Source organism: Protopterus annectens, chromosome 5.part1 (genome assembly GCF_019279795.1).
Source record: "Protopterus annectens isolate FY-2018-M chromosome 5.part1, PAN1.0, whole genome shotgun sequence".
NCBI lineage: Eukaryota > Metazoa > Chordata > Ceratodontiformes > Protopteridae > Protopterus > Protopterus annectens.
In genome coordinates, this window is record NC_056736.1 from 564,506,085 (window position 1) to 564,533,781 (window position 27,697).

Consider the following 27,697-nt stretch of genomic DNA (forward strand, 5'->3'; position numbering starts at 1 on the left):
TCGTCGAGATCTACCCATAGCCTTTCGGATGCTGATCTGGACCGGATGATGAGAAGGTTCATCCAGGCCCAGATGCAGATGGGAGTGCTCTTGCCTCCCCTCGGGAGCTCAACACCCTTTTAAGCCTATTGCTCCTTCTCCGACCCGCTATCCGGGTTCGAGCAACTGGAGCCGAGCAGCTTCGGGCGGGGAGGTCGGAGCCGATAGTACTTGGTACCGGATCCGACCATGCCTCGAGTGCGTCGGATCCGATCTCGGACCCTGGATCCGAGCTTCGGATCCGGGGGGATCAGTGCTCCTTCGGCGCCGTCTGTGTCGGAGCGCACTGTCCCTTCGGATCCGAGTGCTCGGCGCCGGCTCCGATCCACTCTTCGGATCCGAGGGGGAGCCGATTGTCGGATCCTTTGATCGAGGTCGGCTCCCCTTCGGCTTTTGATGTAGTGGAGAGGGCTCTGTTGAGGGTCTCCGGACCCCCGGCACTTGCCGGCTCCGCCCGCTCCCTCTGCACTGGGCCAGGCTTCCACCATCCGGCCCCTGGGACAGCCCGTTTCTGTGCCCCAAGTTGCTCCCATGGAGCAAATTGCTGTTTGCGAGGACTCCTCTGACAGCCCCCCAGAGGAGGCCCCTCGCAAGCATACGTGCAAAAGGAGGCACATTGACTCCCGAGTCTCTCACTGAAGACACGGACTTGGAGGAAGGGAAGGCTCCCCACGGTCACCCCGAGGATGTCTCCTTCGGAGACATCATGGAAATGCTCCGTATTAGGGGTGGTCTGCCCCAAGTCTTCCTCGGACGAGTCCGTGTTCTTGGAGGCATTCAAACGGGCCCGTCTACCTCTTGGGTGTCCCCCCCTGCCGACCCCCTGGTGGACCTTATTACCACCAGGGCGTGGAAGGAACCGGACACCATGGAGCCAATTCCCAAAAGACCTGACAGGATCCTTAGCCCGCCCTCCGACAGGACCCATTGGAGTAAGGGGCCTCCTGTAGATGCCATGTTGATGGCGGCGGCCACAAAGAGGGAACTGGCTCAGGAGAGTCCCTCAGTCCACCCACCGAGCAAGGAGTCTCGGATGATGGACCGCTTGGGAAGCGGATGTTCAGTTCGCGACCTTCTCGGTAAGGGCGCTGAACTATTTGGCACATGTTATTCGGATGCAGCGAGACCTTATTAAAGAGTACGCTGCATCCCCCCCTGAGTCCATTTCGGAGGAGGACAGAGCTCTGCACTCCACCAAAATGGCCACTCTTAGGTCAGTCACAAATACTTCTATGCGGCTACTCTCCCATGCTACGGAGGGCCGCTAGAGCTGCGGGACAGGACTGGTCACTAGGCGCCAGGCCTGGCTCCGCCACTGCGATTTTCTGAGCCCTTCAAGGCGTCGCTTGCGAACGCCCTTTGATGGTTCTGCTCTGTTTGGCAAGACCGTTCGAGACGTTGACCCAGAGCGAGAAGGACGGAAGACGCTGTCTGCCGTCGGAATCCGCTTCTCTGCACCCCAGAGGCCCTATTCTAGGAACCAAAAGGGTCAGAAGAAGATGTGGTTCCGAAGTCGCAGCAGTCCCAGCCTGCTCGGACAACCAGTCCTTCCGTGGCAGAGGAGGACAGGGAGGACGCCGCCCTAGAGGCAGAGGGGCTCCCAGAAACTTCGGGTCCAGGGAACCTTTCTCTGAACGGCCGCGCAGCAACCCTGAGGGTTGCCCGACTGCTCTACTCTGGAGGCAGTCGGGGACGTTCGGGGCACCTAGCGGCATGGGAGTCCATAACATCGGACCGCTGGGTTCTCCAAATCATATCCAGGGGATATCGCATTCCTTTCCTTCACCTTCCAAAGATGAAGTCCCTCCCAGACGTACCACCCGGTCAAAGGGAGGCCGCTTTGGCAGAAATTGGCCATCTGCTAGAGAAAAGAGCCATCCAGCCCGTTCCGCCAGACCAGATCGGATCAGGGTTCTACTCCAGGTTCTTTTTAGTGCCAAAAAAGACGGGGCAACTAAGACCAATCCTAGACCTCTCTCTCTTGAATCTGGCAGTCCCCAAAGAAAAATTCCGAATGGTCACTCTACAATCTATTCTCCCCCTTCTGGGAGAAGGCCACTGGATGTGCTCGATAGATCTCAAGGACGCGTACTACCACATCCTAATGGACAGACGCTCCAGGAGGTTTCTCCGCTTCCGGCTGGGAGCCAGTCACTACCAGTTCGGGTCCTTCCCTTTGGTCTCACCACAGCCCCAGGGTGTTTACCAAAGTACTAGCAGTGGTAGCGGCCCACCTGAGGCTTCAGGGGTGCAGGTCTTTCCCTACCTGGACGACTGGCTCCTTACCGCCCCAACAAGGCATCTACTTCTCTCGGCGCGAGACTCCTTTCTCCATCTTGCTCCATTTCTGGGCATCACAATAAATACAAACAAGTCCAACCTGGCACCCACTCAGCTCTTAGATTTCATAGGGGCCAGACTAGACACAAGGAGTTTACGAGCCTTCCTCACTGCGGACAGAGTTCTAAATCTGCAGCTCCAGGTGCGGGCCATTCTCCATTCATGTTCTGTTCCAGCGGAGTTGGTCCTGAGGGCTCTAGGGTCCATGGCTTCGTCGATAGCACTTCTTCCTCTTGCCAGGCTCAATATGCGCATTCTACAGTGGACGCTCTTAGTACAGTGGTCATACCTTGCCCTCCCCATGCATCATCCCATAGCGATCAGCAAGGCTTGCAAGCGGTCCCTCTTGTGGTGGCTCCACTCCCCGGATCTCCACGAGGGTCGCCCATTTTGTGCTTCTCCCCCTCGCCACGGTGACCACGGACGCCTCCGCCTCGGGTGGGGGCACTTGGGCCGGACAGTCCAAGGCACGTGGAACGATTCAGAGACCTTACTGCATATCAATGTTCTAGAGATGAGAGCAGTGCTCTTAGCATTGCTAGCACTTCAGGACTTTCTTCCCTTGGGAACAATTGCGATTCAATCGGACAATATGTCTGTTGTCTGGTACATCAACAAGCAAGGGGGAACAAGGTCTTACCCTCTTTGTCGAGAGGCCATGAGAGTTTGGGAATGGGCAATCTCCACCAATCGCTTTCTCATAGCAACGCACATTCCGGTCGGTCCAACATCCTAGCGGACAAGCTCAGTCGCACCATTCTGACCCCTTACGAGTGGTCTCTCAATTGTCAAGTAGCGGAACGCATATTCGCACGGTGGGGAACCCCTTCATGCGATCGTTTTGCTCGTCCCTCAAACAGCAAGTGGGATAGTTCTTTGGCTCTAATACCTCCTCCCGGAGGTACCCCAAGAGACGCTCTGGTGCATGCTTGGCCACCCGGTCTTCTGTATGCCTATCCACCCTTGCCTCTGATGCTGCAAGTTCTTCAGAAAGCCTCTCGGGTGGGTTGCAGAATGATTCTCATTGCTCCATTCTGGCCTCGACAGATCTGGTTCCCCTTCCTAAGGTCTCACTCGGTGAATCCTCCTTGGATTCTAGATCCCATTCGGATCTGATATCCCATCCATCCTGCATTCCTCCTCCGAACCTGGACAACCTGAAGCTGACCGCTTGGCTGCTCCAGTTCCACTCTTGATAAGGACTCCGGTATTTCTTCACGGTAAAGGCTATTTTGGTGGCGGCTCATAAACCATCCACTAGAAAGGTTTACGAAGCAAATGGAAACGTTTCTCTGTGTGGCGGAGCGGCAAGGCCTAGATCCTTCACGGTTCCTCTCCCTGTAGTGCTTGATTTTCTAACCTCTCTCTTTAATGATGGTGCCAGCAGTTCCACAGTCAAAGTTCAACTGGCGGCAATTTCTCACTATCACATTGGTCAAGAGTCTAATCCTCTTATGTCAGCCAAATTGTGCAAAACATTTCTTAAGGGTACTTTCCTTCTCAGGCCCCCTATAAAGCAAGCAGTTCCTCCTTGGGACCTTTCTTTGGTCCTACAGGCCTTGACCGCTCCCCCTTTCGAGCCCGCGGCTACAGTGGATCTCAAATTCTTGTCCTACAAGACAGCCTTTTTGGTAGCCATTACATCAGCCAAGAGAGTTTCTGAACTTCAAGCTTTATCAGCTAAACCTCCTTACTTGGTATTTTATCCGGACCGTGTCTCCCTCAGGACCAACCCGTCCTTCCTTCCTAAAATCGCTTCTGAAGCAAACATCAATCAATCCATTAACCTCCCTGTTTTCTTCCCTAAGTATGAAAACAAAGGTGAATATAGGCTACACTCACTAGATGTTCACAGGCAACTAAGATTTTATCTCAACAGGACAGCTGGTCATAGGCAATCCGACCAGCTGTTTATTTCCTTTGCAAAATTCAATTTGGGCAAGCCAATTTCTAAAGTTTCTCTGTCCCGCTGGATTTCACAGTGCATTTTATTGGCTTATCAAGCGTCAGGAAGGCCCGCACCGGGTAGTGTTCATGCCCATTCAACCCGGTCAGTATCTACCTCGGCAGCCTTCAAGGCTAGGATTCCTCTAGATGATATTTGTGCAGCAGCCACGTGGGCTTCATCTCATACATTTATTTCTCACTATAAGTTGGATCTTGCATCTAGGGGTAGAGCATCCTTTGGCTCCGCGGTGCTCCGGAATATCCTTCCATGATGGCGCCCAAGATTCAGGTAGCTGGGGACTCTGTCCCACAGGTTGCAGACAAATGAATATCCTACTTCAGATTTAGAAGTTATGTACTCACCATAACGTTCCATCTGAGTAGGTGTATTCATTTGTCTGCAACCATCCCGCCCTCCTATCCCCCTGGCCTTTCAGTTTCCTGCATATTCCTTGTTACCCTTTTGAGGGTATTGTTGCTTTGGCAAACTCGATCTGAGGTCATGAGGGTAGAGCAGGGCATTATGGGTGAGGGGAGGAGCTGAGAGCTTGGATCCATAGCTGGAAAACTATGCCGGTTCGGATCCGATATCGGATCCATAACCCACAGGTTGCAGACAAATGAATACACCTACTCAGATGGAACGTTATGGTGAGTACATAACTTCTAATTCTATGACTCTGTTCGAGAGAATCACGAGGACATAGATGTCAGGTAAGATAGCTAGAGGCACTTAACTAGCGATGCAGGTCTTATATTTGCAGCTGACACTGGGTTTTTTCTTCGCATGTGGCATCCCCTACAGCTTTAGAAGAATGGAGCCAACCGTACTGTCAGTAGACTTGTGCCACTGCCTGCTGACATGGTCTGGTACATTCAGAACCAAAATCGGCCTTAACCTTATCATTGAGAGTAATTGGGAAGGAAAAAGAATGCAGTTTGAATTTAGGAAACTGTAAGTATCAGTGCTCGAAAAAAGGACATGGCAGTAAGCAGTAATAGGCAAAAGGAGAAAGTAGTAAAGGAAAAGATGCAGACATTAAATTTAGTTATATAGCAGATACAGACTTTTTAACTTCTAACACTCCTTATAACAAACTCAAAGTTCCCTCTCTTGGGAAGCCGTAAAAAGCTTTATTTAAACATTAAAACCAACTAGCACCTTGATTGTTCTCGTCATTAGGTTATGCAACTTTTATCAGGTGACACCCTTTAAATAAAAACCTTTCTAGGTAAGAGCCAGTTACATTAAGCAACCTAAATACTCAACATCAACCATTTATTTTGCAACATCATGTAATTGTATAACAAAACTTCTCATGTTCAGTTCCTATGTTATACCTTTATGATAAGAGTTTGTTGCATATAAATAAAATCCTGTTTCTTTTATAGGAAGCATTAAAACAATAAAATATAGCTAATTTATTTTCTAAATGGTACATAACAAAAACAACAGTTTAAAATCTTGGTTGTGACTTTGTTTAAAATGTTGAGCTACTGGGCTGATAGTGACCCCATTCTTGATTTCCCTATATTCCTGGATATGTAAGAACTGTGACTCAAGTTATCAGTTTGATTAGCAGCTAGCAGCAGGCCAGCCATCATACTTTGGGATCAAGTTCTTGAAGGGGGGAGGGGGGGCTGAGCCTGTAGGTAATTTTCCTGCACAAGTCCTGGACCACACAGTCAGACCTTTTCAGCAGGTTAGGAAGCCCAAAGCACAAGTGGCTGTTATAAACAGCAGGTAGAAACTCACAAACCTGTAGGGTCTGTCAGGAATAGATCTGTTTGCTTCCAGAGAAACTCTCAGAGGAAGACCTTCTGTTCAAGGGATCAGAATACCTTGGCCAAGAATTGAGTTGGATCTTTGCTCCGTCCCCCCCCAACCAGTTCCTTTTTGCAAAGTATCCTGAATACAAAGGCAGAGGCAAACAAGATTACTAGTAGTTCCTTGGTGAGCCAGACATTAGTGGTTGTCACTTGTAAAACAGCTGCTGCTTGGAATTTCTGCCCCTGTCAGTATGGCTCAACAGTCCTCCATACTGAGGATTTACAACTGATTCTTGATTACAAACTTTTCTATCCTGAGTACTAAACATAATGGAGGACAAGTGGAATTCTACCAGGACATTTGACTTCTCCAGATGGAAGAAAGTTGAAGTTTTATGTTCCAACAAGGGTATTTCATCAACTTTCTGTCCAGTTTCCTACTTTCAAGGCAGATCTCACTTTTTTGGACAATTAAAACATGTAGTTCAGGAGATTCCTTCTCCTTCTCCTTGGTAGTAGTGGGGTGTCACATGAAAGGACGCTTCACTTTAAGTTCTCTAGCTTTCCCATTTCCCTTCCTGGTGACCTCAGTTTTGTTGTATAGAACATCATTCACCTGGCATTTGTGACCAAACAAGGCAACTTGCTTACTAGTCTGGTTCTTTATTGGAGGCTTCACACCCTTCGTGCTCGAGGGGAACACCTGCATGTCCACCTGTAGTACAGCTTCAGTGTTGCCAAACCTCAAGGCACATATGTCAGTGAGTTACTTGTTCTCTACTCCTGGACATAACCAAACAGGCTTCATCAAGTCTTGCTACAGTGAGGTGTCTGGATACTGAAATGTACCATCCCTGATTTCTGCCAGTAAAGGGGGAAAAGATGAAGATCTCCTGGAGACCCTCTTCTTGGTGTCACTTACTCCCCAAAGGATCACTGATTTGCAGACCCCCATATCTAATGGAGCCTTCCACAGCCTTCAGACAGCTATGGTACTATCCCCCCCCCCCACAACATAGGATGTTCTTTGTGTTTCACTGGTGCAGTCATCACATTTGGGTTATCTACTTGCAGGTAGCCCTCAGTCGGCCTGATTATCAAGTATTGAGGCCGACGCCATTACATCAGTCTTTCTTGCCGTGCTGTGCCAGAAGCAGTTCACAAGTGCCGGTCAGCCGACTCCTGAAATTTTCGTTTTTGAGTTTCAGATCCGACCCGCGGTAATGGTGCTGCGGTAGCATTGTCGCCTCACAGCAAGACGTTGTCCCGTTCAATTCTCAGCTAGAGCGTCTTCTGTGTGGAGGCATGTGTGAATGGGCGTACCTTCGTTGAAGGTTGTGCGTCAGGGCTGGTAACTTGGCATGTAAAAATCCACTACCAAACATTAGCGGACCGGAGTTCCGCTGTGGCGACCCCTAAGCGGGATAAGCTGAAAGACACAACGAATTTCAGATCCGAAGTCTTCAACTAAGCTAAGTACCCCTTTGGGGAACCTTTTTCTTGCTGTAAACCGATGTCAGTAAAAGTTAACTATTGTATTTCTTGTGGAAAGCAAATACCTCATAAAGATTTTCATTCATACTGCATTCCTTGCCTAGGCCCAGACCACGACGTACCTCACTGTCGGTTTTGTGCCTTATTCAAACCTCGTACTATTTGTCATCAGTTTATTTTCACATCTAAATATTTGGTACTCTGTTCAATTATCCAGAAATGGCTTCAGTAAGCCACCCGACTACTGACATTCCGACAAAACGCAAAGATAAAGACAGAGACAGACCGCATAGGTCCAAAGTTGCCGACGACACTTCTCCTAAGCTAGTCGCCAGGTCGCCGGCACTCAGTGAGGTGCTTTCGTAGCCCCTGATACCCGCTACTTCAGATTCGCAGACCTCTACTGAGACCCATTCGGAGTCCATTATGCCGCAAGATGCTTCTTTGACTGTGGAACCTGCGGATGTCTCTACCTTGGATGGGTCTGGAGCCGCTGTGCAGGCACCAGCTTCTGAGGGTGCATTCAGGCCTACTGACTTGCATATTAAACCAACGCCATCTTCTTCTCGATCCATGCCCAGAAAACTGACGTCCAGAACGCATGGTCAGGCATCTATGCCTAAAAAACAAATGATAAGAATGGCTGAAGACCTTATTACACTAATCAGGGGACGCCACCCTCTAAGAGACCTAGAACTGATTTTCTTTCTGATTCTTCTGATCAGGATTCTGAAATTTCTGTTTTTTCTGATGACCAGGATTTGCCCTTATCTACTTATGAGGATTCTGATGCAGAGGACTCCATTCCCTCTGCTTTCCCTCCAGAGGATTTCTCTTTTGGAGAAACCTTGCATACTCTTAGGGAGCATTTCCGCTGGGAAAGCCAGGATTACTCTGACTCCAAAAAGAGGCTTAGGGAATTCTTACTCCTGCCTCAACACAGGCCTTTAGCTATCCCTCCTGTACTGTACATTGTAGATGATGCCTTCTTGGAATCTAGCCTGGCCCCTGACACCTTACCTCCTGCTCCCAGAAAACCTGATAAGTGTTACAGGGTACCTGACTCTCACAAGTTCCCCTTTAAAAAGTCTACTGCGGATCCTGAGACCATTTTCACAGGGACCCAAGGGCATTAAGGCCACTACTGCCGAAAATCCTACCCCCTCTGCTAGAGATTCCAGGGCGCTGGATAGATGGGGTAAAAAGGTATACACTTCTGCAACGTTAGCCATTAGGGCCTTAAACTGCCAGTTTCATATGTTGAAGTATCAGTAGCATATTATTGGATTGCTTAAACAGAAAATGATTTTGATTCCTGACTGTGCTGAAAATAAAGAATTACAGGATTTAATGCATTCTGCTGAACAAGTGGGAAAACATACTTTGCAATGTGGTTTTGATTCATTAGAGGCATCTTGCAGGGCTGCTGTCACTGGGTCTGTACTTAGAAGGCATGCTTGGCTTAAGGAACAATCTTTGCCAGATCATGTTAAAGCTAAATTACTGGATGCTCCCTTAAACCATGACCACCTGTTTGGCAACAAAGCAGAAAAAGTACTTAAAAAGATGGAGGAAAAAGCTAAAGCTATGCAAACTGTTAAAGATTTCCTGCAAGTACAGCCTCCCAGATTTAGTAGGCATTGGCCCTCTAAGAATTTGTCCTTTCCTGCCTCTTCCAGGCCTTCTCAGTCCAAACCCAGAACCAGCAGAACACCCAGACTCCAGCCCCAGGGTGCTCACAGGACTAAGCAGTGGGGGGGCTCCCACTTCCAAAGCAAGGAGTAGTAAGACTCCCTCCTATGGTAAATTGTCTCAGTGACTTAGCTTTAAACCTTCCAAGCCCTGCTCAACTGACTGTTCCTTTGGGGGAAAGATCGCCCTGCATGCAAAAAAATGGGAACTCATTACCCAAAATAAATGGATTCTAAATAGTTTCCCAATGATATAGATTCCACTTACACTCTTTACCAACCCCAAACGGTTGACCAGACCTACCCCCAAATCAGTGGGCACAGGCTCAAAAGCAGGATGTTCATTGTGTGTCACTGTTGCAGTCATTACAATAAGGTTATCCTGCTGGCAAGGCTACCCGCAGTCGGCCTGAATTCCAAAGTCCTGGTCCGGCATTGGTTGCTGTCGCCTCTTCCCTGACGTCAGTGCGCCAGGGGTACAAAAGATGCAGCCGACGCCATTTTCTTCAGTTTTTCGTGCCGCACGGTGCCCGAAGCAAAAGCAGTTCGCAAGTACCAGTCAGCCAACTCCTGAGATTTTCAAATTCGAATTTCAGATCCAAAGTCTTCATTAAAGCTAAGTACCCCGATGGGGAAACTTTTTTCTTGCTCCAGACCGATGTCAGAAAAAGTTAATAATTGTATTTCTTGTGGGAAGCAAATACCTCATAAGGATTTTCATTCTTACTGTATTCCTTGCCTAGGCCCTGACCACGACGTTGCTAGTTGTCGGTTTTGTGCTAGATTTAACCAATGCACTATTAAGCTTCGGTTCGATTTTGCATTTCATTACTTTGACAGAAGATTTAATTATATAATGCCGTCGGAACAGCCGACTACCGGAGTTTATAAAAAACGCAAAGAAAAGGACAGGCAACCGAGTTCCAAAACCGACAGCGTGGCTTCTGCTAGGCCAGTCGCCAGTTGGCCGGTTCTCAGTGAGGCGCTTTTGCAGCCCCTGACGCCCGCTACCTCAGAGCCACAGGCCGCTTCCGACTCCCACACAGAGCCGACTATGCCACTGGAAACTCAAGGACCCTCGGAAACTATTCCCTCAGATGGGTCTGGAGCTGCTGAGCAGGCATCGGCTTCTGAGGGTGTTTTCAGACCTGCACAGTTGTATGTGAAAACGACTTCAGCTTCAAAGGCAAAGACTAAAGCACCTCTAAAGACAAAGAATCAAGTACAACATTCCCCTGGACAGGCCTCCATGCTTAAAAAACAGATGCTTAAAATGGCCGAAGACCTAATTACTTTGATCAGGGGTTCCCATCCCCCTCCTGATAAGAGGCCTAGGTAACAGACAGAAAATGCATCTTCAGATCAGGTTTCCATTTCCTCTGATTCCTCTTCTGAACAGGAATACACTCTTCCTCCCTGTGAGGATTCTGATGCTGAAGAATCTATCCCTTCAGCCTCTCCTCCTGAGGATTATTCTTTTGGGGAGACCCTGCATACTATACAGGTGCACTTCCACTGGGAGAGCCAAGATTACTCAGAATCTAAGAAAAGGCTCAGAGATTTCCTTTTATTACCTCAGCACAGGCCCCTTGCTATTCCTCCTGTTTTAGACATTGTAGATGATGTATTTTCAGAGTCTGGTCTGTCTCCTGACTCTTTACCACCTGCTCCTGTTAAGCCAGACAGATACTACAGGGTTCCTGATTCACACAAATTTCTTTATAAAAACCCTGCTGCTGACCCAGAAACTATCTCTCAGGGTCCCAAGGGTGTCAAGGCTTCCACTGCAAAAAACCCTATCCCCACTGATAGGGATTCAAGGGCCCTGGACAGATGGGGAAAAAGATTTACACTTCTGCTCCTTTGGCCGTAAGGGCCTTAAATTGTCAGTTTCATATGTTTAAATATCAGCAATACCTTATGTCACTGCTTAAACAGAAAATGTTGACAAATTCTGAATGTGCAGAAAACAAAGAAATGCAGGATTTATTGCATGCAACTGAACAAGTGGGAAAGCATACTTTGCAATGTGGTTCTGATTTTCTGGAGGCCTCCTGCAGGGCCGCTGTTACGGGTTCTGTCATTAGGAGGCATGCTTGGTTAAAGGATCAGAATCTGCCTGATCATGTTAAAGCAAAATTATTAGATGCTCCATTACAGCATGATGCCTTGTTTGGTGTTAAAGCAGAAGAGGTGTTGAAGAAAACGGAGGACAAAGCTAAATCTATGCAAACAGTCAAGGATTTCTTACAGGTACAGCCTCCCAGATTTAGCAGGAACTGGCCTACAAAAAATTGGTCCTTTCCAGTGTCAGACAGGCCACAAGGAGGCAGATACAGACGCCCCAGAGGCAGATCCCAGCCCCAAGGCTCATACAGGTCTAAACAGTGGGGTGCTTCTACCTCCAAAAGCAGAGAAGATAAATCACAGCCATACAGAAAACAGTCTCAATGACTTTCCCCTGCCAGCACCAAGCACTTATCTTCTGGCAACTCCTTTAGGGGGAAAACTAGCACTTTTTTCACAAAATTGGCACATGATCACCCAGGACAAATGGGTCTTGAATATAGTGTCACAAGGCTACAGGTTCCACTTTCACACCCTGCCAAGGACAAACGGTATGCCAGACCTGCCACACAACCAATAGGCAGAGGCACAAAACCAAGTTTCATCCCTCATGGACATGAGGGCCATTCAGAGAGTACCACAACAAGAGCAGGAACTAGGATTTTACTCAAGACTGTTCTTGGTGCCCAGAAAGGACAAAGCCTGGAGACCAATATTGGACCTGTCTATTCTAAACACATTTCTGGATATTCCGAAATTCAGAATGTTGGCTCTGCAGCAGCTTCTGCCCATGCTGGGCAGAAAGGCTTAGCTTGTGACTTTAGACCTAAAAGAGGCATACCTGCATGTCCCAATAAGACAATCGTGCAGAAGATACCTCAGATTTATAGCTGGCTCAATGCACTACCAATTCTCTGCACTGCCCTTTGGCTTATCTACTGCGCCCAGTGTCTTCACAAAATGCTTGGCATCAGTAATTGCTTTTTGCAGACAAAGAGGAATACAAATTTATCCTTACTTTGGACGACTGTCTTATTCAAGCAGAGAACAAGGACATTCTACTACAGCATCTGGCGTTTGTAAAAAGATTGCTAACATGCCTAGGGTACAATGTAAACGAAAAGAAATCAAAACTAGTACCCTCTCAAGAGATAATATTCCTGGGTGCAAGCTTAAATACAACTGCCTAGATGGCTTATCTCACGCCAGACAAGCAAAGACAACTGACTACTTATTTCAAAACGTTGGCAACAAAGACCCAGTTATCTGCAAGAAAAATTCTGCAGGCTTTGGGATTCATGGCATCCTGCATTCTGCTAATTCCATATGCAAAACTGCACATGAGGAACTACAATGGTTTCTAAAAAGTGTTTGGACTCCACATTGCCACAGCCTGGAAACAATAATTACCCTCATTCCCTGCCTGCAACAGGAGTTTCGATGGTGGGCAAAGGCCTGTCACCACAACAAGGGACAGCCATTCACTTTACCCACAGCCAGGCAGATATTAACAACAGATGCATCAGATTACGCCTGGGGGGCCCATATGTCAGGAAAATGTATTCAGGGCACATGGACCACAAGCCAAATGCATCTACATATCAATCAAAAAGAGATGCTAGCTGTTCAAAATGCCCTCACAGCCTTCAAGGATCTACTTCATCCAGGACAGCTATTCATAAAGACGGACAATACTACAGTCATGTGGTACATAAGCAAGCAGGGAGGCACACATTCCTACCCCCTCTGCAGACTAGCCATGACTTTGTGGGATACAGCATTGACTTACCAAGTACATCTGCAAGCACAATTCCTGCCAGGAAAGATAAATACTCTGGCAGATGAACTAAGCAGAAACCTAATGGATCCCCATGAGTGGAAATTGGATCCACAAGTCTTCAGCAAGATAACAAGGAAATGGGGATGCCCAGACATAGACCTATTTGCCTCCCCTCACAACTGCCAAGTACAGAGATTCTGCACAAGGACTTATCACAAACAAGCATGGAAAGTGGATGCTCTATCTTTCAGCTGGAAAAACCTAACAGTATATACCTTTCCTCCACTGCCTCTCCTCCCCAAGGTACTCCTAAAGGTCAGACAAGAGAAGCCAAAAATGATATTGATTGCCCTAGACTGGCCCCACCAGCACTGGTACCCAATCCTAAAAAACTTGTCTTAATGCCCAGCCTGGACATTGCCTCAAATTCCTCACTTATTGACCCAACAAAACAATCAGATCCTGCACAGCCAACTCAGGACCTTAAATCTGGCAGCATGGTGGATAATGTAGCCATACAAAACACACCTCTCTCTAAAGCGGTGATGGATGTTATTTTGGAGGTCAGGATGCCTAGCACCAGAAAATCCTATGCAGACAAATGGAAGAGATTATGTGCTTGGAACCAGGCACAAGGAATTGACACGATTTTTCCAAATATCCCTCAGATTTTGCAATATTTAACTGAGATGCTGGACAAAGGCCTATCCTTTTCATCAATAAAGATTCATGCCTCTGCCATTTCAGCTCATTACAATACAGAACCACCTATTTTTTCTCATCCATTACTAAGGCAGTACCTCAGAGGGGGACAAAAAGATAAGACCTCCAAGGAGAGCACAAATACCTGCATGGAACCTCAGTTATGTCTTGGAAAAACTCACACTGCCTCCTTTTGAGCCAGCCTCTACAGCTGATATAAAATTCTTATCCTGGAAAACAGCTTTGCTCATAGCAATAACCTCTGCAAGACGAGTCTCAGAGTTACAGGCACTCATGGCTGTGGAACCTTTTATCATTTTCCATCCAGACAGGGTTTCTCTGAAGACAAACCCGACATTTATGCCTAAGGTAGTGTCCAGTGTGGCCCTTAATCAAACAATTAATTTGCCTACCTTTTATCCAAACCCACAGAATAAGGGTGAGATACTTCTGCATTCTTTGGACATTCACAGGCAGCTACGCTTCTACTTGCACAGAACCAAAGCTTTCAGAAAGACTGACCAACTTCTAGTGGCATATGCTGCAGGATCACAAGGAAAGCCTATCTCAAAGTAGACTATTTCAAAGTGGATAGGCCACTGCATTCGTTTCTGCTATTCACAACATGGCAAATCAGTGCCTAAGGGCGTTAGGCCCCATTCAACCAGAGCAGCAGCCTTCCTCAGAGGAGTACCAACCAAAGACATCTTAGAGGCTGCAACTTGGGAGTTCAGTGCACACTTTTACAAAGCACTATCACTTACCTCTCTACTGTAAATCCAGGGCAGGCTTTGCCACTGCAGTTCTGCAGGGCCTCATAGCCTCTCCTAATCCTATTTAGCCCCAGCCTCCCAACCTTAGCTTTGGGATTCAACCCAATTGTAATGACTGCAACAGTGAAACACGATGAACATAGTACAGTTGTGTACCTACCATAAATGTAGATGTTCAAGTGTATTCACTGTTGCAGTCCAGGTTACCCTCCCACCATCCCCCTTTCCTTTGCTGGGACTTATCTGTACTTCTCTATTCTATACAACCTGTGTGGTGTATTTGCTTGTAGATGAAGGAATATTTTTCTTTAGTGCATGCATGCTTATTGGCATAATTTAGCCTACCCTTTAGAGGGCACCTGACATCTGGGGCAAGAAAAACTGAAGAAAATGGCATTGGCTGCATCATTTATACCCCTGGCGCACTGACATCAGAGAAGAGGCGACAGCAACCGATGCTGGACCAGGACTTTGGAATTCAGGCCGACTGCGGGTAGCCTGCCAGCAGGATAACCCTATTGTAATGACTGCAACAGTGAATACACTCGAACATCTATATTTATGGTAGGTACACAACTGTACTTTCTCTCTCTCTTTTAAGCATCAGGGCTATTCAACCTGTCCCACAAGAAGAATGGGGGCAAGGTTTTTACTCAAGACTTTTCCTGATACGCAGGAAAGACAATTCCTGGCATCCTAGCTTGGACCTGTCTATTCTGAACACATTTTTGGTAATCCCAAAATTCAAGAGGCTAACTCTTCATCAGCTGCTTCCCATGCTAGGCAAAAATGCCTGGTTGGCAATACTGGATTTAAAGGAAGCCTACCTGCACATCCCAATAAGGGAATCTTGAAGAAGATACATACGCTTCAGAGTAAGCTACATGCACTATCAGTTCTCTGCACTGCCCTTTGGCTTATCTACTGCGCCCAGGGTATTTGCAAAGTGCCTAGCTCCAGTCATTGCATTTTGCAGGCAAAGAAATATTCAAATATACCAATACCTGGACGATTGTCTAATTCAGGAAGAAAGCCAGGACATACTATTAAATCGTCTGGCATTTGTAAAGAAATTGCTAACTTCTCTGGGGTACACCATAAACAAAAGTAAATCAAATCTTGTACCCTGCCAACAAATTGTATTCCTGGGAGCAAGCTTGAATACAACTTCCCAGATGGTCTACCTCATGCCAGAGAAACAATTTCATTTGACAGTCTACTTCAATCTACTGGCCACAAAGACCCAGCTATCTGCAAGGAAAATACTGCAAGCACTGGGGTTTATGGCCTTTTGCATTCTACTAATTCCATATGCAAGACTGCATATGAGGAAACTGCAGTGGCATCTAAAAAGCCTCTGGTGTCAACATTCTTAGGATCTAGAATCAATGATTCCTATCATACCTTGTCTAAAGATAGAGTTCCTTTGGTGGGCAGAGGCCTGCCACCAAAACAAGGGACTGCCATTCACTCTACCCCCTGCCGCCCAAACCCTAACAACAGACACATCAGACTATGCATGGGGGGGGGGGGGGCTCACTTGGCAGGGCAGTGCATTCAGGGCAAATGGAACCCAAGTCAAATGCACCTGCATGTCAATCAAAAAGAAATGTTAGCTGTACAGAATGCTCTGACAGACTTCAAGGACCACATTCTTCCAGGACAATTATTGGTAAAGACGGACAACACCACTGTTATGTGGTACATAAACAAGCAGGGAGGAACCCGCTCATATCCTCTCTGAAGACTAGCCATGGCTGTGTGGAACACAGCCTTGAGTTACCAAGTGCACCTACAGGCTCAGTTCCTGCCAGGAAAGCTAAATGCACTGGCAGACGACCTAAGCAGAAATCTCTTGGACCCACACAAGTGGAAACTGGAACCAAAGATATTCAACATGTTGAGAAACAAATGGGGGAGCCCAGAGATAGACCTGTTTGCTTCCCCTCAGAATTACCAATTGGACAAATTCTGCACAAGGACTCCCCACAGACAAGCTTGGAAAGTGGATGCCCTGTCCTTCACCTGGAAAAACCTATCAGTTTATGCCTTTCCCCCTCTGCCTCTCCTCTCCAAAGTGCTACTAAAGATCAAACAGGACAAACCAAGGACAATTCCGATTGCACCGGACTGTCCATGCCAACACTGGTACCCCCTCTTGCGCAGTGTGTCACTGCTGGCACCATGGCACCTGCCTCAGACCCCTGCCCTGCTGTCCCAGCAGGAGGGCCAGATTCTGCACCCACAGCTTCAAACCCTGAACCTTGCAGCCTGGCCAATTACCTGATCTCTCCGTTAGTATCCCTCAGTAAGCAAGTGATGGATGTCATTCTGGAGGCAAGGAGGCCTAGTACTAGAAAATCCTATGCTGAAAAATGGAAAAGATTCGGTTCCTGGAGCCATACTCAGGGGATGGGCACAGCAGGACCCAATTTACCTCATATTCTTATACTTAACTGAGATACTTAACTAGGGCCTTTCCTTTTCTTCCATCAAAATTCATGCCTCAGCCATTTCCGCACATTACAACACAGAACCACCCCTCATCTCTCATCCACAGTTGAATCAATTCCTCAGAGGGGCCAGAAACTTAAGACCAGCCAGGAGAGTCCTTACTCCAGCCTGAGACCTTAAGTTTGTATTGGAAAAGCTCACTCTTCCTCCCTTTGAGCCAGCTACAAATGCAGAGTTGAAATTCCTTTCTTGGAAAATAGTCTTCCTTCCAGCCATCACTTCAGCAAGAAGGGTGTTTGAATTACAGGCCCTCATGGTAGTGGAGCCTTTCATCATCTTTCATGTGGACAGGGTGTCCCTCAAGACCAATCCCTCCTTTATGCCCAAGGTGGTATCCAGTGTGGCCCTTAATCAGTCCATTCATTTGCCAACCTTCTTTTCTAATCCACAGTACAAAGGGGAACGAATACTGCACTCCTTGGACGTGCACAGACAACTTAGAGTTTACTTGGACAGGACTAAGCCTCTCAGGAAATCTGAACAGCTGCTTGTGGCATTTGCTGCAGGGGCAGAGGGGAAGGGCCATTTCAAAGCAAACCATTTCTAAGTGGATAGGCCATTGCATTCATTTCTGTTATAAGCACCATGGAAAACCTACCCCACAGGGGATAAGACCACATTCAACCAGGGCTGCATCTACCTTTACAGCCTTTCTCAGAGGTGTCCCTACCAGGGACATCCTAGAAGCTGCTACCTGGAGTTCTGTACATACCTTCAACAAGCATTACCACTTGCCAATTTTTTATAAATCCAGAGCTGGCTTTACCACTGCAGTCTTGCAGGGCCTTTTAGCTGGTCCAAATGCTATCTAATTGCCTCCTCCCATCCTTGGCTTTGAGAATCTACCCAAATGTGATGACTGCAACTGTGAAACACAAAGAACATAGTACAGTTGTGTACACTTGCCATAAATGCAGATGTTCGAGTTTATTCACTGCTGCAGTCCTGGTTACCCCCCCCCCCCCTCCAGCCCCCTGACTTCTATTGACTAGACCTCTATTCTTGTTTACTATGCTTAAAGCTTTTTGGTGTATTTGCTTTTTTGTTGAAGGTGTAACCTTGTATATAATTGCTTCCCATTATGAGGGCACCTGACATCTGGGGCAAGAAAAACAGATGTAATGGCGTTGTCTGCATGCTTTATACCCCTGACTACCTGATGTCATGGAAGATGAGACAGCAACTGACGCAGGACCCAAGACTTTGATAATCAGGTCGACTGAGGGCTACCTGCAAGCAGATAACCCAAATGTGATGACTGCAACAGTGAATACACTCGAACATCTACATTTATGGTAAGTGTACACAACTGTACTGTATTGATCTGATGACATAACATCAGCACATAATTACTGCTGAATTAAGAACTTTTTATTTAAAGCTGCATTGCTGCAGTGAGGATCTCACACAGTTTAGTCCCCATACACTTAAGTTTAAATTTTAATCATTTTATTGCCATGGCATCAGGTGCAGAGTGACCACTGTAGAGGCTTCCATTTAGCAGCTTAATTGGAAACAAGGTCTTAAGCTTCTGATGCTTAAAAGAATTTGGAGGTGTTATTCTTGTAAAGCAACTGCCACACAAGTAATAGCTTCATTTTTTTCATGTGTGCATAGAGGTAAGCCTTGCCTCAAGTATAGCTGAGAAGTTTGGAAAACTGCTGTGGTGATGCCTCTGTGTAAAGGAGGCTACATCATAGACTCCAGGAATTTGAAGTCCATCAATCTGACTAACCTTCCTTTCAAGATCATGGAACTTGTGTTCAACCTCATAATGTGCAATATTAAAAATCTTATACAAGTGGACCCATAACAGTTTGACTTCATCAAGGGCATATCATGTCTTTTCATTATTACAGAGGCAGTGGACAGTGTCCACTTAATCTAAATAGCATATCTTGATCCAACCAAGGCCTTCAATGCTGTACCCCACGCTGGTATTGTAAACAAGCTAAAGTAACTAAAATTAGATCCTTAAATGGTAAGATGGATTGCATAATGACTGAAGGATAGAAGTCACAGAATTAAGGTGGCAGGTGCCACTTAAAAAGTAACCAGTTGTCTGCCATTGGACTTAGTACCAGGACTCCTCCTTTTTGGTATATATTTTTTGGGGGCCCCCCCCATACCACAAACCCTGACCTGTGGCAAACCAGATTCACCAGTGACTGCAAGCTAGAGATTATCATCTGTTACCCCATTGATGCAGTTACATTTCACCAAAAACTAGTCCTTACAAACCAATGGTGTACAGAAAGAACTGAAACTAAATGCAAAAAAGTGTATTATTGTCAACTTTAGGAAATTCCCTTCTGCTAAAACATGCAGTATATGCAGCACTGCTCTTTATATGGACATATTAATCTAGGATCTCAGCAGTTAAGTTGACAGTTCCCTCACCTTAGGCCACCACATTAAGGATGGTAGTAGTTAGAAAATCCTATCACAACTCATTTTCAAAGGTATCTCATGTAGGTCAAAGTATGCTGATGTCCATCTGTCCAATATCTTAATTAGACCAATTGTTGAGTACAGTATCCCCATTCAACATGTATCTAGGCCGATACATCATGCTTCTAAAAAGGCCCCAAAGAATCCTGTCAAAAAAAATTATTGACTCAAATACCCTTCATTACCTAGGCAGACTAAAAGCCCTAATCCTAGAAGTCTCTCAAATATAGACTCTTGCTTGGAGATGTATGGCTGGCATTCACTGCTGTCATTCTGCTGTCAAAATACCTCACCCTAATGGATCTGTTATACTTGTCAGAACAAGTGGCTACAAAGACGCCTGAACCTAGGATCTGAACCTTCACCAACAGGGTGGGAGGTTGGCATAATGGTTAAGGTGTTTACCTTACAGACACAAGGCGCAGGGTTTTATTCTCACATGGGGTAACTGGCTAGGCTTAAGATGGCCCACAACAGCAGTTAGCCTACTTCTAGTGTGTGAAATTATGAATTTGCAAGTAAAGTACATTAGGGGCTGGAGTCTTTACCCAATTGTTGCCACATCTGTACAGTAAATTGCCCCTGTGTGTTAAATCTGAATGACTGTACTATCTCCTTCAAGACTTACCTTGATGATTGGAGGGGTATCTGCAAGTTCATTCCCAACATGTTTTCCCACTTGGAAGGTGAAGGTGCATCTTCATGGTGGCATCTGGCAAAGAAGCACATGGTCTTCTGAATCTCATGCACTTTCTTCTCCTATTTCGATGATAGGCCATATGCTATTGCTCCCAAGAAAGTAAACGCTATCACATCTTTTTGTAGGTTTCTTCATTGTGTTACTTGATTGTTGAAGGTAGAGTGGCAGCTAGGTGTAGAATCTTACATAAGAGTCATTGAGGTCTTTGTAAGAACAAGGAAGATTTCCACAAAGTTAAGCTACTCTGTAAAATGAAGTTGTAGTGCAGTGCATTAGGATTGTTTCATACATCTTTTTAGTATCATGTTAGAATCATACTTCTTCACTGTGCTTTATTTACATATCATATCAGCCTTTCATAAGTTCATTCTTGCAAAAAGTGACGAACATCACTTCTTTTAATGTGTTTTACATTTAGAATCCACAGTCCATTCATATCTTGACAGATGTTTTATTCTGGAAAGACAAACAATAGCTTGTTTTTTTTTCTTCACTTTCACATTATGCATTCTGAACGTACAGGTCTTATGTTAGTTGTTAAAGATGTGTTGTTTGTACACCAGTTCAATATTTGTTTTCACTTGTACATGTATATCTCTTTCACAAAATTGATTTGCAGATGTTCTGTGTACATCACAGCATCTGTGAGTTAAGTGATAACATTTTCCCCTTTTTCATTCCTTGTGATTTTAGGATTACAATTTAACAAAAAAGGTTTGCAAACTTTTCATTAAACCATTGCCCAAATACATGCAATGTGTCCCTAAGTGATGTCACCTTACAGATATCATGAATTGAATCCACAGACTTGAATGGATGCTTCCCTGAGCATATGTAATGGTTGGTGAGGTTAAAGTTCACTGTTTATATCAGTGGCTTAACATAGGAAAGTACATTTTTTAATTTAATATAACGGGGCTGTAAATTTTCACAAGTGGGGTAAAAGTGCTGTTCATCACTTTACACACCATATGCAGTGGTATATAGTTCACTGGCAGATGTTTTTAAGTCACAGAAATGTAGATCTTTTCCTTAAATAAAGACAAGTTATCCCGACTTTCCTACATTTTTTTACTTTAGTCTTATGATTCCACATCCATTAATGTACATGACAACAGTGTTCATAACAATATTTTAACAGGTTTAAAATCTTTGTCTACTTAATGAAAAAAATAGGGTTCCTTTTCAGCTGATATCCTACTTTTCTGTGTCGTGCTAAAACAGTGTCATTTTTTTTCATATTGGCATAAATTTCTCCAGTATTTAAAAACAGCCTTCTAATGAGTGGTGTTCCATTCACCAACAAACCTCTGTGGAAAAAATACTTAATGTCACCCCAGAGCTGTCCTGTCTCGTCTTCCTGTTGTACCCCTTCCCGTCTTCTCAGGAGCAGCCTTAGGTCATTTGGTGCCCTAGGCAAAAGGGCTCCACAGCACCCCCCCACACCACCTGGTGCCCCCATCCTGGTTTACCTACACCAAATAAATACTGGAAAAGCTCCCCTGCTAGAGCAGCGCCCTAGGCAGCTGCCTAGTTGGCCTATGCCTAAGGCTGGCTATACGTCTTCTGTATCACTTTTCAGTGACAAAGTCCAACCATCTTCTTTTACTCTTTGTGGATATGCTGCTTAATGTCAGACAATAGTGCTTGTATACTGTTGTGTGAATAAGGAAATGGGATTCATCAGGGAGTCTGGGGTGTGCAGAAAGTACTCTTCTCTTAAACACCATCAAGCCAGTTCCTAAACAGCATCTTCCATGTATGTATTGTTAACTTTATCTTAGTAACCTTTGCATGAAGCCACGGTGGTACAGCGGTAGCATTGTTGCCTCACAGCAAGAGGTTCTCCCATTCGATTCTTGTCTGGAGTGCCTTCTGCGTGGAGTCTGCATGTCCTCCCCGCGGTCGAGTGGCCTCCGAAAGACATGTGTGAATGGGTGTGCCTTCGCTGAAGGTTGGGCTTCGGGCTGGCAACTCGGCACCATAAAAAATATACTGCTAATCATTAGTGGACCGGAGTTCTGCTGTGGCGACCCCCAACCGGGAAAAGCTGAAAAGACAAACAACAACAGCATCATAGTAACCTTTGCACGTTTTAAGTTGTAATGTCTTTCCTAACTGTAAGCCATTTGTTGAGTTGAGCTTATAGTATCTAACTTTGTTGAGACTCTCAGTCTAATCGCTGCTTGGGATTCTTTGTGGAAAATCTATCAGTTACGGGATTGTAGAAGATAAAAACAATTATCTGAAAACAGTTCTCTTCTCATCAGAAGCATATTTTTAATATGAGCACTCATTGTGGTGTTTCACATTTCTTTCCGTCTTTTTGCCTAAGTTCTGTTGGACAAGACCTCTGTTTCATGGGCATCTAATAGACCCATCAAGCCTTTACCTTTCCTCTCTTTGCTTCACTCTACTTTAGTTTTGAAGTGTTAGACTTGAGGAAGAGGTAGGACTGCTAAGATCAGTAAAATTCCAACTGCAACAGCAACCTTTATTTGCATGGGGTCCCTGGCATTTCTGCCATTTTTAAACAAATCTACTGTGCAATACTGCCACCTGCTGGTGAACATTATAACTATTTTAACTGGTGCTAGCCTACTAGCCAACGTTTGCTTGAAAATGTTATGTACGTTTGTGTATTTGTTTGTTTGTTATCCAAAAGAGCAAACAAAAAAGTAGCTGAATAAAAATATATAAACAAAGAATTTCTGAAATAGCAGTAAGCTTATGAGCGGAACACTTGTGTGAAGACAACATTGCAATATATAGGTTGTATACAGCATTTACAATTGAAATTTTTTAAATTTCACTGCTAAAATATTTTGTTATGAAAACTGTTTTTTGTGTACATTAATGAATGTGGAATAAGGAGACTAAAGTAAAAAAAAAGGTAGGAAAGTGGTAAAAAGTGTAGGTTGAGGTGGAGAAACGGGTGATGAATGAATGCTCCAGGAGAGTAATTGTGTGTAACATACAGATTAAACAGGTGTTTAGAATAAGAAGAGTACAATGGTAAGTATTCTTTGCCTTATCTGATGTAGTTTGTTTGCATTAAATTTGGGATCTGTCACTTATTAAATCGTTACATTGATTTAGACACAATTAAAATTGTATAGAATGACATTAGAATTGTATTTTATGGCATCTAATAGTCAATTAACAGTAAAAACACAGCTTCTTGAGTTTCCACATACTAATTGTAGAATGATTTCTTTTTTACTTGTGTACCTTTCTGAAGGAAAAAGCACAGGACTGAATACAGGAGACTGGAGGCCAGGCTTTGAAGGGTCTGATGATTCATTGACTTCTTACCATCACATGAACAGTTCAGTGTATGAAGGCCCAGGCTTTGGAGCAGACGGTCCAAATTTGCTTGCTGAAGTGTCAAGACCATATATGAATGTCCCCAACATTAACTTTTTGCTTCCTCCCTCACAATCCACTGCTATGAATGCAGCTGTCCAAAGGCCACCTTCCGTGGGTCCTCATCCTGCCCTCAGCAATCATCAGCACCAGCAGAAAACCTATCCAGCAAAAGTGGATGCTGCCATGATTAACTATCAAGTCAGTAATCATAGTGCCCAGACCTTGCAGATGCAGGGTGCCCATGCTTCCAATAATACTCACTACTTAAGACATCCTATGGTCCAGGGTGAATCTGTGGGATACGGTGTTCAGCGGAGCCCATCTTTCCAAAACAAAATGCAGCAGGAGGCCAACTTTGGAAACCTTCAGAATAAAGTTCCAGTAGCTCCGAATAGCCCAAACCACCCATTTCCACAGCCTCCTTCAAATTTGTATATTCCACATTCTCATCACAGACAAACAAGTCCTTCCAACCATCAAATGCATGTAATTGGCAGAGTTCCAGCTTATGATTTTGATTTTTCAGATGTACCACAGAACATTTTGACTCCATCCAGAGACAGCCTGAATTTGGATCTCTATGATATTAATGGTGCTCAGGTTCAGCAATGGCAAACTTCTCCATCAAGGCAAGATACTTTGCAAAGCCCAGCACTCGAGCTAACGCCAAGGCAGCTTGTACCATACAGATCAGATGCCAAAGTGCCAAGCAGAACCAATTCCTTCAACAGTCATAAGCAACAGGTAACAGTGCCTGTGCGACAGGCTAGTCCTAATAAATTGGATCCTTCCCTATCACCCACCTTGACAACAGTGTCAGCAGCTCACATACTTCAACCAGTCAAAAGCATGAGAGTGATGAGGCCTGAGCCACAGAAGGCTGTGGGGCCAGCCCACCCAGGGTGGCTTCCTGCCCAGGCACAGGCTATGGAAAATTTAGAAATGATTGGAGAGCATTCTGTTTCAGTTGGAGGGGCTATTAGTTATGGGATAGAACAAGTCGAATATAATATGCAAGAACCTAGATGTCCACCACCTCCCTATCCTAAACATTTATTAATGCCAAACAGTTCAGAGCAGTTTGACTCAAACTGCTTATGCAATGGTGTGGAACAGAGCCTTCGTGGGGTCCACAATCTGGCCTGCAATACAGCAGATGATAACAGTAGTAAGGCTGATAAAACAAGCAAGACTGTTAAATCTGAAAAACCTGGAAAAGATAAAAAACAAATACAGACCTCCCCTGTGCCTGTTAGAAAAAATACTGAAGATGAAGAGAAAAGAGAGTCTAGAATTAAGACCTATTCACCTTTTGCTTTCAAGTTCTACATGGAACAACACATAGAGAACGTTATGAAAATGTATCACCAAAAAATAAACAGACGACTACAGCTTGAACAAGAAATGGCAAAGGTATTTAAATGTTTATTTTCTGTTTACAGTGCTGATTTGTTTTATTCATTTTACTTTTTTAAGACATGCAGGATTCTGTTTGAACAAGCCATACTGTGAAACAAACGAAAACGGTTGTAGTCCTCAGTTGCTGAGTAGTGGTAGCAATTTAGCATTGCATGTTGAAGTAAAGTAATAAATCACAAATTACACATTAACTTACAGTAAAACTCTGTATCACAAGTTATGCTATAAATTGCCTTATTTGCTGTGATGTTCTTCGTGTTTCACTGTTGCAGTCATTATATTTGGGTTATCTGCCTGCAGGTAGCCCTCAGCCGGCCTGGATACCAGAGTCTTGGATTCCTGTGTTGGATGCTGTCTCTTCTTCCATGATGTCAGGTTATCAGGGATATAAAACATGCAGCCGACACCATTACATCAATCTTTCTTGCCGTGCGGTGCCCGAAGCAGAAGCAGTTAACAAGTGCCGGTCGGCCAACTCCTGAAATTTTCGTTTTCGAGTTTCAGAACCGAAGTCTTTGAAAAAAAGCTAAGTACCCCATTGGGGATACTTTTTCATGCTCTTAACCGATGTCAGTAAAAGTTTACCTGTGGAAAGCAAGTACCCCATAAAGATTTTCATTCGTACTGCATTCCTTGCTTAGGCCCAGACCACGACATCCCCCTCTGTCGGTTTTGTACCTTATTCAACCCCCGAACTATTCGTTGTCAGTCTATTTTTGCAGCAAATTATTTTGGTACTCGGTTTAACTATCCAGAAATGGCTTCAGTAAGCCATCCGACTCCCGATATTCCAAAAAAACATAAGGATAAAGACAGAGGCAGACCACATAGGTCCAAAACTGCCAACGACGCTTTTGTTAAGCTAGTCACCAGTTTGCCGGTACTCAGTGAGCTGCTTTCGCAGCCCCTGATACCCACTTCTTCAGATTCACAGGCCTCTACTGAGACCCATTCGGAGTCCAGTATGCCGCAAGATGCTTTTTCAACTATGGAACCTGCGGATGTCTCGACCTTGGATGGGTCCGGAGCTGCTGTGCAAGCACAAGCTTCTGAGGGTGTATTCAGGCCTACAGATTTGTATTTTAAACCAACGCCATCTTCTTCATCCAGGCTTAAAACTAAACCCACGGCTAGAAAACCGACGTCCAAACCGCATGGTCAGGCCCATATGCCTAAAAAACAAATGCTTATAATGGCTGAAGACCTTATTACTTTAATTAGGGGAAGCCAGCCTTCCCCCACTAAGGGACCTAGAACTGATTTTCCATCCGATTCTTCTGATCAGGATTCTGAAATCTCTATTTCTTCTGATTACCAGGATTTGTCCTTATCTACCTATGAGGATTCTGATGCAGAAGATTCCATTCTCTCTGCTTCCCCTCCAGAAGATTTTTCTTTTGGTGAAACCTTACACACTCTTAGGGAGCATTTCCGCTGGGAAAGCCAGGATTACCCTGACTCCAAAAAGAGGCTTAGGGAATTCTTACTCCTCCCTCAACACAGGCCTTTAGCTATACCTCCTGTTCTGGACATTATAGATTATGCCTAATTGGAATCTAGCCTGTCCCCAGACACTTTACCTCCAGCTCCCAGATAACCTGACCGGTTCCTGACTCTCATATGTTCCTGTTCAAGAATCCTACTGCGGATCCAGAGACCATTTCCCAAGGACCAAAGTGCATTAAAGCTACTGCTGCCAAAAAGCCTACCCCTCTGATAGAGATTCTAGGTCCTTGGACAGATGGGGTAAGAAGGTATACACTTCTGCTACTTTGGCCTTTACGGTCTTAAATTGCCAGTTTCATATGTTAAAGTATCAGCAGCATATTATGGGACTACCTAAACAGAAAATTATGTTGATTCCTGACTGTGCTGAACATAAAGAATTACAGGATTTAATGCATTTTGCTGAACAAGTTGGTAAAGATACTTTGCAGTGTGGTTTTGACTCTTTAGAAGCATCTTGCAGGGCTGCTGTCACTGGGTCTGTACTTAGAAGGCATGCTTGGCTTAAGGAGCAAAACTTGCCAGATCATGTTAAAGCTAAATTACTGGATGCTCCCTTAAACCAAGACTGCCTGTTTGGCAACAAAGCATAAGAAGTCTTCAAAAAGATGGAGGAAAAAGCTAAATCTATACAAACTGTTAAAGATTTCCTGAAAGTACAGCCTCCCAAATTTAGTAGGCACTGGCCTTCAAAGAATTGGTCCTTTCCAGTCTATTCCAGGCCTTCTCAGTCCAAACCCAGGAACAGCAGACCACCTAGGTTACAGTCTCAGACTACACACATGCCTAGGCAGTGGGGGGCTCCCACTTCCAAAACAGGAAGTAGTAAGACACCCCCTACAGAAAAATGTCACAATGACTTAACCTTAACCCTTCCAAGCCCTGCTCAACTGCCTGCTCCCTTAGGAGGAAAGCTCGCCCTGCATGCAAAAAACTGGGAACTCATTACCTAGGACAAATGATAAATGGGTTTTAAGTATAGTTTCCCAAGGATACAGATTCCACTTCCACACCCTACCAACCCCAAACGGTTGGCCAGACCTACCCCCAAATCAGTGGGCAGAGGCTCAACAGCAGGTTCTCTCTGTTCTAAGTATCAGGGCTATTCAACCTGTCCCCAGCAGAAGAAAGAGGA

General features: G+C 45.1%; 1 protein-coding gene across 1 annotated transcript in view; it reads left to right on the plus strand.

The window, feature by feature from the left end:
• The window catches only part of LATS2 (large tumor suppressor kinase 2), a 128,936-nt gene that overhangs the window by 17,907 nt on the left and 83,332 nt on the right, over positions 1-27,697 (plus strand). Inside the window, exon 2 of the mRNA XM_044073185.1 lies at positions 23,510-25,050. Within this exon, the coding sequence (XP_043929120.1) occupies positions 23,510-25,050 (1,541 nt within the window). The remainder of the gene's footprint in view (positions 1-23,509; positions 25,051-27,697) is intronic.